Source organism: Nematostella vectensis, chromosome 7 (genome assembly GCF_932526225.1).
Source record: "Nematostella vectensis chromosome 7, jaNemVect1.1, whole genome shotgun sequence".
Classification (NCBI taxonomy): Eukaryota; Metazoa; Cnidaria; class Anthozoa; order Actiniaria; family Edwardsiidae; genus Nematostella; species Nematostella vectensis.
In genome coordinates this window covers 16,246,796-16,256,822 of record NC_064040.1, presented here as the reverse complement: position 1 = coordinate 16,256,822, position 10,027 = coordinate 16,246,796, and the positions used below count along the sequence as shown (strand labels likewise).

General features: G+C 40.2%; 1 protein-coding gene across 1 annotated transcript; it reads left to right on the top strand.

Annotated features, from left to right (window-relative positions):
* The first annotated feature begins 1,315 nt into the window (after positions 1–1,315).
* LOC5499622 lies at positions 1,316–9,600 on the top strand. The gene is made up of 3 exons (XM_001621161.3): positions 1,316–1,899; positions 5,393–5,597; positions 8,984–9,600. The coding sequence occupies exons 1-3, from the start codon at positions 1,600–1,602 to the stop codon at positions 9,199–9,201; spliced, it is 723 nt and encodes a 240-aa protein (XP_001621211.3). The 5' UTR covers positions 1,316–1,599; the 3' UTR covers positions 9,202–9,600.
* Positions 9,601–10,027: the final 427 nt, after the last annotated feature.

Sequence of the window (10,027 nt, the reverse complement as noted above, 5' to 3'; positions counted from 1 at the left end):
TGTTTGATTTATCCATATTCTTCAGCATTTAGTAAAAATTCAATGAGACCCATGGTTCCTTTCCATGGTTCCTTTCGGTCCTAGAACTGCCATTTTTTGAAATAGGTACATTTTGAATGCGAAGGGGGTAGGGGTAGGGATGTTATACAAGGACTACGATTTATTTTCGAAATAATTTATAGAAAAATGTTTTTGTTTTTTTGTTTCTCTGTTCTAACTTTTCAGAAGGTAAAGGCGAATATTGACAGGTCACTCCATTGTCACTTGCTGAAACAACATCACTAAGCGCAAAAACGCTATTTCAAGCACATTTGACACTGTCATATGCAATTTGTAAAATAATTGCGTTGAAAGTTCCAGATAAGTAACAAAAAACATACTTTAAAAACAAGCGCTCGCAGTTTTAGCGTGCAAAAAGCGTGTGTTTTTTGTGCAATTTGTAAAAAAATTCCGTTGAAAGTTCCAGATAAGTAACAAAAAACATACTTTAAAAACAAGCGCTCGCAGTTTTAGCGTGCAAAAAGCGTGTGTATTTTGTGTGCCAAATTGGTCCTTCTTCTGTATCTTTGCAGACAAAAAAGAACACTTTGTTTATTTGTCATATCATACTACGAACGTATTACCATATTTAACAATTTCTACATGTGTGTAAACTCTTAACTCGCGTCCTGGACTCGTCACGCTATGTTGAGTCCACGAGGCTACGGAGCTGGTGCTGTTGTGTATTTGAAACCGTAACTGTTATTGTATTTGCTCGCTTAGACGCCGCATTTACAGTGAGAATAAATCGTAAAGAACAGGACTTTTTCAAGTTTAAACAATTAGCGTAGTAGTCATTTGCTCTTAGGCTGACTTATTCGATATTTCGTTATTGAATATAAAAAAAACAGATTTTTCCTAAATAAATCGTAATTCTTGCATAACATCGCTATCCCTATATCCCCCTTTGCTCCTGCACTCAAAATAAGCTGTTTCCACGGGTTCCGCCAATTCCGCTGGTTTCGCTTTTAGTAATGCCAAGCTAGCAGCTAATCTCTCGTTGCGTTCCTATGACATTGTGATTGGCATTCCTTCCTTTACTCCTTCTTTCTTCGATTTTCGGGAGGGAGGGGGGGACGCCGAAAATATGGGGGAAGCGTAAGGGGGGGCATAAAAATTTTGTTCCTCCTGAACGGGGGGCCATCTAATTTCAGCCCTTACTTTTATCAAAATTCTCACGCTCCCCCCTCCCCTCGGGATAATAAATGATTATATTAATATATAAATATAAATATATAAATATTTCTCGGAAATATTTTATAACATCGCACTTTTTGCGTGTATGACTTAGAATATCGCTTTTAACAGGAGGAGGAGGAGGTCATATGGTCGCGACCACACGTCCGTCATTACAGGATAACCTATATAGTAATAAATGCGTGGTTGTGTGGACGTGACAATAGGACAATAGGACCATAGGACCATAGAACCTAATAATATTCTAACAAGCACAACGTCTGTCTCACAAAGACGTGAACATCTCTTCTTCAACCGCCTGTATCTCTCAAAAGTTCACCAAGGTGTACAACTTACCTTTTCCACCTTGCGTTCATTTATACAATGCCACTTAAGCATGAACACCACCAAGATGGCGGGCTGATATTCACGACTGGGGACCGAGTATTAGAGGAGAAAGGCGTCGTGCTGTTTGGCATGAGCCCTGGTAACCCATACTACAAACAGCCTATTATTGAACAGTACGTCGAGTTTCTCGGCAAAGAGCCCAGGAAAATAGTTGTATTCGTTCCTCAGCAACCCTCAGTACATACGTACAGAGCCATGGGATCTAAGGATGCTGTGAAACGAGCGAAAAAACACGCCGATTATCTACGAGCACACTGCAAGAGAGCCATTAAAAAGGTAGGGAAATATCTACAATCTGTTACAAGAAACGGACACTTTCCCTCCCCCCCTCCTTAATGTTGGAGGGCGAATGGACACCTAGCAACTGCTTGTGTTTTGAGCTAAAAGTCGCCTATAACCAACATTAATTAGGGGCAAAGAGGGTAAAGTGTTGTTATGTAAAATGTCCTACTTACTTTTGTTGTGGATTGTCTGAGGGTTTGCACCGTGACGGGTGCAAACGTGTACCAATTCAGAAATAAATTACATTTTACTTACATTACGTTAGGTGTGCTAATAAAAACATACATCCCTTACCAAACTAGCGCAAAGGACTATACATAATAATATATTGTGCAATCATTTAATAATTTATGTTCGCCTAAGCACAAGTCAAGGACAAAAATTTGTTATGAAATCTAAGGTCACACTGAAAAGGAGTCGCGTGGATTCGGAAACGAAAGGTCATATCTTACCTCACTAAAGTGCAAAATATGTCAATACGTGAAGTAGCATATAAAATAGTTATTTCTCGGTCTACCGTGTGGCGGAATAGAAATTCCTATACACAGAACGAACTCATCAGTAACTTTTTTCATTACCTGTGTCCGTTCGGCGATTGATGGCGAAATAATGGTGGGAGGGTTTTGAAGTCAAAACTTATATTTTTGGCTTAAAATTGCTAAATGAAAAACGCAATGGCTTTATGCCCGACAGTCGGGACAGGTCTTGGATGGACTATAATGCCCGACAGTTTTCAATTTATTCAAATAACCCGGTAAATGGACTTCCTTGCGCATTTCATCGAGTAAAAAATAAAACTAATGGCAAACTATGATAAAACTATGAATAATATAATTGAAATAGAGCTATGATAAAAATATATGGAAAAAATAAACTAGTTATAAATTAAATGTTTTTTTAAATAAAAATGTCTTAAGTGCCTTTTTAAAACTATATATAGAATTTGTGCAGCTTACTTCTTACGGAAGACTATTCCGCAGACGGGGCGCAGCGACTGGAAATGCACGATCTTCAAAAGAATTTGTTGACTTGATGGTGCATCTAAGGGTCATGTTGTTATTTGATCTAAAACTATAAGTTCTATTGTTTGAAACGTTAATAAAATCCTTTATGTAACTGGGTGAATTGCCAGGTATGGCCTTATCAATGACAGTTTATATCGAATTCGGTAGACAATCGGCAACCACTGAAGGCTTTTAAGAATTGGTGTTATGTGGCTGAATTTACTCTCTCGAAAAATAACTCTAGCTGCAGTATTTTGCACGCGCTGCAATTTTTGCAAAAGGTTGTCTTTGTACACTATTAAATCGTAATTTTAGGATTTTTCTACATATGCTGCTAAATGTCAACAGTTCTCAATTTATTCAAATAACCCAGTAAATTGTTGACCTAGTGAGTTCAAAGTATTGTATATTTGTGGAGAAAGGGCAAGCGAATCTAATTTGAGCTTTGTAGTCGGAATTGAACGTTTTTCCTTGCATGTATATACTATAAAATCGTTATCAGTGACACTGAATTTTATCTCCTACAACTGTCGGGACTGGTCTTCAACGGACTTAATGCTCGACGGTTTCCAATTTATTCAAATAAGCCAATTATTTCAAGCCAAGTGAGTTCAAAGTATCCTATATTTGTCGAGAAAGGGCAAACGATTCTAATTTGAGCTATGCTGTCGGAATTGAATGCTTTTCCTTGCTTTAATTAAAAGACACACCCCCTTTTATCTGCTAAAGGAATATGGCATAAAAACATAGCCTAGCTCAAAACAGCCAAAATTATTACCATTCAAATTCTAAACACTAGCACTTCCGACAGACGACTCTGACATTATAAACCTCGTTTTCGGGAAACATATCACCCCTAAATATCTATATTCATTTGACAATCAAACGTATTTTCTATGAATTTCATGTTCAAAGGAGCGTTAATTACAGACACATTTGTTGGATATTTTTTTCCCGATTCTGACATCTTTTAGGATTAAAAATTCATTTGACCACACCAAGAGAGCATAAGATAAGAGAGGGACACTTTGGTATTACCCGCGCGCCATGTCGATTCCGAATCTGGCTATTTTTAGTAACCACCACTCCACCACTGCGCGTGAGGATTTGTTCCTTTTTTTTTGTCCTACTCCCCCGCGGGTTGCGTGTTGTTGTTTTGCCAACTCGATAGGTATGAAAAGAGATCATGTAAAATAACTCGGAAGAAGAAACAAGTCTAACTTAAGTAAGCAAGATTGGCAAATATACTCACAGAAAGCTAAATCCCTAAATAGTTTGACTGTTTCGTTAGTCTGAGCGGCGAAGAAGAAAGTGAAGAAAATAGAAAAAAACCGACGAGCGATAAAATGGCTGTGATACCGCGTTTGATTCAAATCCCGACTCTAGCTCGTATAATAACAACATAATAATAAAACATATAATAATAACAACATCAAAGAAGTACAGTAATATCTCCCTCTTTATTTTCTCACTATTACAAAAGCTGAGATACTTAAGCTTGCTGGCTTTGATCATCACAAAAATGCATTCCCCCGCTACAAGGATAGTTTTATGAAATGTATTTTTCTTGGATTCCTTCTCAATTCACCGGAATATTCACAAAAATCAATATCATATCTAATGTCTAACCTACAGATTTCGTTTGACCATTAGGAAGAGAATGAATGTTGAGAAACCACGAATAAGCAGCAAGAGCGAAAACGGTGTTTGAAGCACGAGGTTTTCCGCTCTTGAATGAAGTCTCGTTTTCGAAATCTTGCAATCCTCGAAGTACTACATACCCCTTAAATAAACCGCAACTGCCCGTATCATTGATGCTAGAATGAAATTTTCGATGGTATTTGTCCAAATAAGGTGTTTTTTCTCGGTTTAAGTCACAAAATAGCGGCAAACAACAAAGATGTAAATGCCAAAGTGCGGGGGTAGGGTGAGTAAAAATGCTTAGGCGCATTGGTGGGGTGGTGGTTACAAAAAATAGTCAGATTCGGAATCGACATGGCGCGCGGGTAATACCAAAGTGTCCCTCTCTTATCTTATGCTCTCTTGGTGGGTCCTATTTTTTTACCCTTTGGCTTTGGGAGGGTCCTATTTTTACTTCGTTATTTTTTCCGTTTTTTGATTAGGATTAGTTGGCCTTGTATGACCTATGATAAAAACAGTCAATCTTACTACTTAGCAATAAAAATGTACACATTTAATTAGATTACGTGTATATTTCGTGATACTGTTGTAGAAAGCCATACCCAAGACTTTTCTAGACAACATGCTACGTTCCATAGCAGCTATCGACAGAGGTTTCTCATGCGGACAGAAATAAAATAACAAGCGAGAACGCGAAGGAGCATAAAGACGCAACACGGATAAGTGAGATGATAGGAACAGGCAGGAAGAAATCTTTGCTAGCAGGGGAATATAGGTCTTCTCTACCTTCTCTCCCTATCTTGAATCAATCTGATAAGAATCCTGACGCCGTGTCTTTTTAGTTGTCTAAACTTCGCGAGCTCCCCGGTGACTTCCATTTCGTGGACTGGCCGCGCGAGGTTGCCACGCACGTTGTGTACCAAGAGAAGCTGGAAGAGATGACTCGGTTATACCACACGCATGCGCTCTTTCGACAGGACGCAGTAAGGGAGGTGGCGAGGGTGCTAGGCAAGACCCCCCGCGACGAGATGTCAGACAAGGAGTCAGGTAGACAATAGCGGATCTAGGGGGAGGGTTTAGGGGGTTTACCCCCCCTCCCTTGGGCTGCCAGAAATCCACACGAATAAACAAATTTACCCCCTCCCCCCTTTCCTGAAGTCGAGTTGTCGGGGTTCCATGGTATTTCAAGAGACAAGATATCTCGCACTCGCGCCTTTGAGGAAGACCAGATATTTCGACTTATGATGCGGATGGCCTGTTAAAAACCAGAGTAAGCTGTGTAAAACTTTTGAATTTAATAGATATATTCAAATTTCAAAATTTTCATTCCTTGAGTTGTTTTTAAACAGGGCCCGTCCCTTCTATGGAAGAACTTGGTGAGCTTGGGCCCGCAATGGCCACAGCTTTTACATAGCAGTGTCTCCTAGAGGATTATGCGTGCAGCGGTAGCTCGGTACTTTCAATGTGGCATTCTGTGAAATATGAATAGCATTGTACTAAAAATAAGAAAAAGAGAAAAGGAAGACATAAAGAAAAGACATCGCTGAAAATAATCTGTGCTTATGCAAGTTCTGTACAGAAATAGCACCCAGCAAAGCAGAAGATACTCGTGGACATTAGAACTAAACATAAGCAGCAAACATCAGGTTATAAAATCAGGACATATTTTCTAATATTCATTTCACTTTACAGGGGTGTTGTAAGAGGACACTTATCAAAACTTATTCTAGTTTAACCATTACTTCTATCTTCTGGTTGCAGCAACAGGTGTAAAATAAAAAGCAACAAGTGTGTCTATCTGTTACAGACTCTAGATCAGGCCACGCTGGTTATAGACTGGGAGGTGTACCTGGTACTGTTGTACGAATGCGGCGGCCAAATAGTAGTTCTGCTGGCGATACTCCGTGCTCTAGTGGCGTTGATCTGAAGGCTAGCAGCGCTTGATAGGGGTCTTCCGACTTATTGATCAGGTTCATTGCTGTCTGGACCCCTCTCTCTACATCCCCATTGGATCTTGGGAAGTGAAGACTACTTGTCACATGAGTAAAACCATATGACGTAGCAAATTGCGCAAATATTGCTGTGGCATATTGTGGGCCATTATCTGTCATGAACTCTCGGGATAACCATGCCTTGCGAATATGGCTTTCAAGTGTTCAATGATACCCTTAGACTCTGTATTAGATAGACGTGACACCTCAACATACCTCGAGAGGGAGTCGATCACCAGTAAGTATGTTGCGCTTTTGTAACACGCTACTTTCTGCCACGGACGTTCCGGTAGCTTTGAGGGTATGGTGCCTCAGTGGGACTGCGTCTCAGCTTATTCAATTGCTTTACTTACTTCTGGCCATTTGACGATTCCTTGATGACCAGTGTGGATAACTTGGACTATTTCTTCCCGTACTGACGTCGGGATGACGATGCGCTCTGCCTTTATCAGTAGTCCGTTCTGACAGCCCTCCTCTGACTTCCCAGTTGGGTTTTAGCGTACTTTTAACGCTCGACTTTTCCGGGCATCCCTCGGTGCAATTCTGTTTGATCATGTTGCAGACCGGATTCTTGTTTGAGTATTCTTTGCAAGAAGCTCTGGATAGCGCGTCCGCAGTGCTCAAGGTTCTTGCCTTGAAGTTGTGATATTGTGTATGCGAAGTGCAACAGCCGCATCTGGAACCGTTGGACCCTTGCAGGAAGCTCGCCAAGGTTCTTGGAACCCAGTAGGGGAACTAAGAGCTTGTGGTCGGGCTTGGTCTGCTCTGCTAGACTCGGTGAAACAAGGCAGTCTCCAAACAAAATTGTAGAACAATACGTGACGAGGCTTCAACAGAAAGGCCAATTCGGCGAATTTGGCGAAGCAGAATTCTTGGATGAACAAATTAGTGACCAGGTTAAAATGGGTTGTATGTCACATAACCTGCGGCTCAAACTGCTTCAGAAGGGACGAGTATTAACCCTGAGCCAGTTGTGAGTAATTGCTCGACCTTTGGAGGATGTAGAAGAACGTCAAGCTGGTGAGATTAAAGGGAAAAACGACCGCAGATCTAGGAGACAAAAAGGAAGTTACCCGACGATTTAAGAATTTTGATGGCAAGTGTTTTCGGTGTGGTCAAGAAGGTCATATGTCCAATGAAAAAGGCTGTAAACCTTGGGGCCAGACCTGCCACAAGTGTAAAGGAAGGGATCGCTTTCAGAGAGTTTGTAAGAGCAAACAAAATAGGCATCCACCAAAACTGGAAGTCAGGAAAGTCGAACAGAATGATGTCAGGTACGCCTGTGACCGGCACTGGTTTTGGTGATTCAAACGGTCATGCTAAAATAACAGTGAACGTTGGGGGAATACCTGTTTCAATGGTTATTGACTCTGGTGCCACTTGCAATATTATTGATCAGACACATTGGGAAAAGTTGAAGACTCAACATATCGTCTGTGAATCAGCAAAGTGCAAACCGAACATGTACCCTTGTGGCAGTAAAGATCCTCTTCCTATAATTGGCAAGTTTACTGGACAAGTGATTTGGGGACAAACTGTTTTGAACAATGTGGAATATAAAGCTATTGAAGGAAAGGGATAATCTTTTCTAGGACGAGCAACTGCGTTAGCATTAGAGGTCTTAAGGCTGGGACACCAAAATGTAAATGCTGTACATCAAAATCAGACAGTAACTGATATTTTAGTATTTAAGTATCCGGGTTGCTGTGGAGGCATTGGAAAACTGAAGGACTACCAGCTTAAGATTCCAATTGATGCAAATGTAGAACCTAAAAATTTAGCCTAAGCGTCGCGTACCCTACCACTTACGGGATAATTTGAGTAAAAAGTAGTTCAAAGAACTACTAGAAAGTCGCCTGCAAGATTTGATGACTTTATTGTAGGATATTGGATAATTGACACTGGACAGTAACCACACATTAGGGTGTCTTGTATGATACTTCTGTACTATTTACAATATTTAAATCGTTTAGGAACTATTTGTTGTAGTTGAGTAATTGTGTGAGTATTTGCTGTTAGTAGAGTAATTGTGCGCGGGTTGAGGTACTGTTGTAATGGCCGCTCTCATGTGGATCAGTTCTAAGTAAAATGCTTAGTTAGATCCGAGACTATCTGGTTAAATCCGAAACCATGGATAGTGCAATCACTAGCTCTGTAATTGTATCTTATTATTCCTTTGACCAATCTATTGTATCAAGCGCTTTTTCTTTTTTGGTTGATGTATATATAATGCACATGGTATTTTCATGTTTACCTGTGATATTACGTAAGCTGATTTTTTTCTCTTCACTATAGTAAAAGCAAAAAAAAAACGAAATAACATAAAGCGAACACGGAACTTGATACTCAGAATATAAGAAACAAGCCACCACTCAGTAGCATTTTATTTAATGTTAGCAAGTAACCTGGTGTTGATGTTGTTTCTTTTTGTTTTGTTTATAGCGGATTTTTATCCCGATCTTTATAATGACGACAGCATTAGAGAAGCAGTGTTGTATATAATCGAGGAGTTCGCCTACATATTAGCCAGCAAGGCTCTGTACGACGCAGACGAAGTAACCTTCATCTATCATCGCTCATGGCCCATGCTTGAGAAATTCATCAATGGGGAATATGACGGCAAGCCAAGACAGGGATATGGTTTCTGTATCATCTGCTGAGCTTTCAAACAAGACGTGTTGGGAATAACAGAAGGCTCCTTTGCAGTCGCAGAGTTATGTCCATCCCGCGTTTCCTACCCCCCTTTAAAGAGATTGAGGCAGGAGGGGACATTGGTAACAAAAGGAGTAAATAAAGGTGGAACCTCATTTGCTCAAGATGACCTCAAGTTTCCTAGAGACGAATTTTTAATTGTATAACTCAAACATAAAAGCGGGTCTCTTTGTTTCCTTTATCAATTTCCCTTTTTTTAGTCTGAATTGATTCCCAAAAAATAACAAACATGGCGGTCCACTATTTTAATCGTTTTAAATGCTTTCTGACCAGTTTGCAGTATTTCAACAAGTATTTATATCTGTATAATTAAGGCAAATAAATGAAAATAAAAAAACTAAACAAAACTAATTAGTATATTTTATTAGCCCTTTTTGTGTTAACGCTTGACATTTTCTCGGTGAATTTGATGCGCTGTCCCTTTCTTTGCGGCGATATTGTCTCCCGCCGGAATGCGAAAGCGAAGACAAAAAATAAAACACTTTTGTCGAATGTTATCACTGCAAATCACTTGCAATTCCCGAGTTTACTGCTTGCGTTTTTTAGCCGGCCCTTCAGTTAGTTTATTCGGAAATTACTGTATTCGGAGTTTTGGGGAATTCCAGGCTTCAATGAGTTATTTGGACGAACTGTAATTCAAGCTCACACGATAAATAAAATTTATAATAGGGGGGACTGGGGGGTTTCAGAGGAACTGGTGGGAGGCGTGGATCGCCCCTCCGGGCCTCCCAGCCCCGTCTCCCGTCTTAGGCCTGGGAGACGCGAATCGCCCCT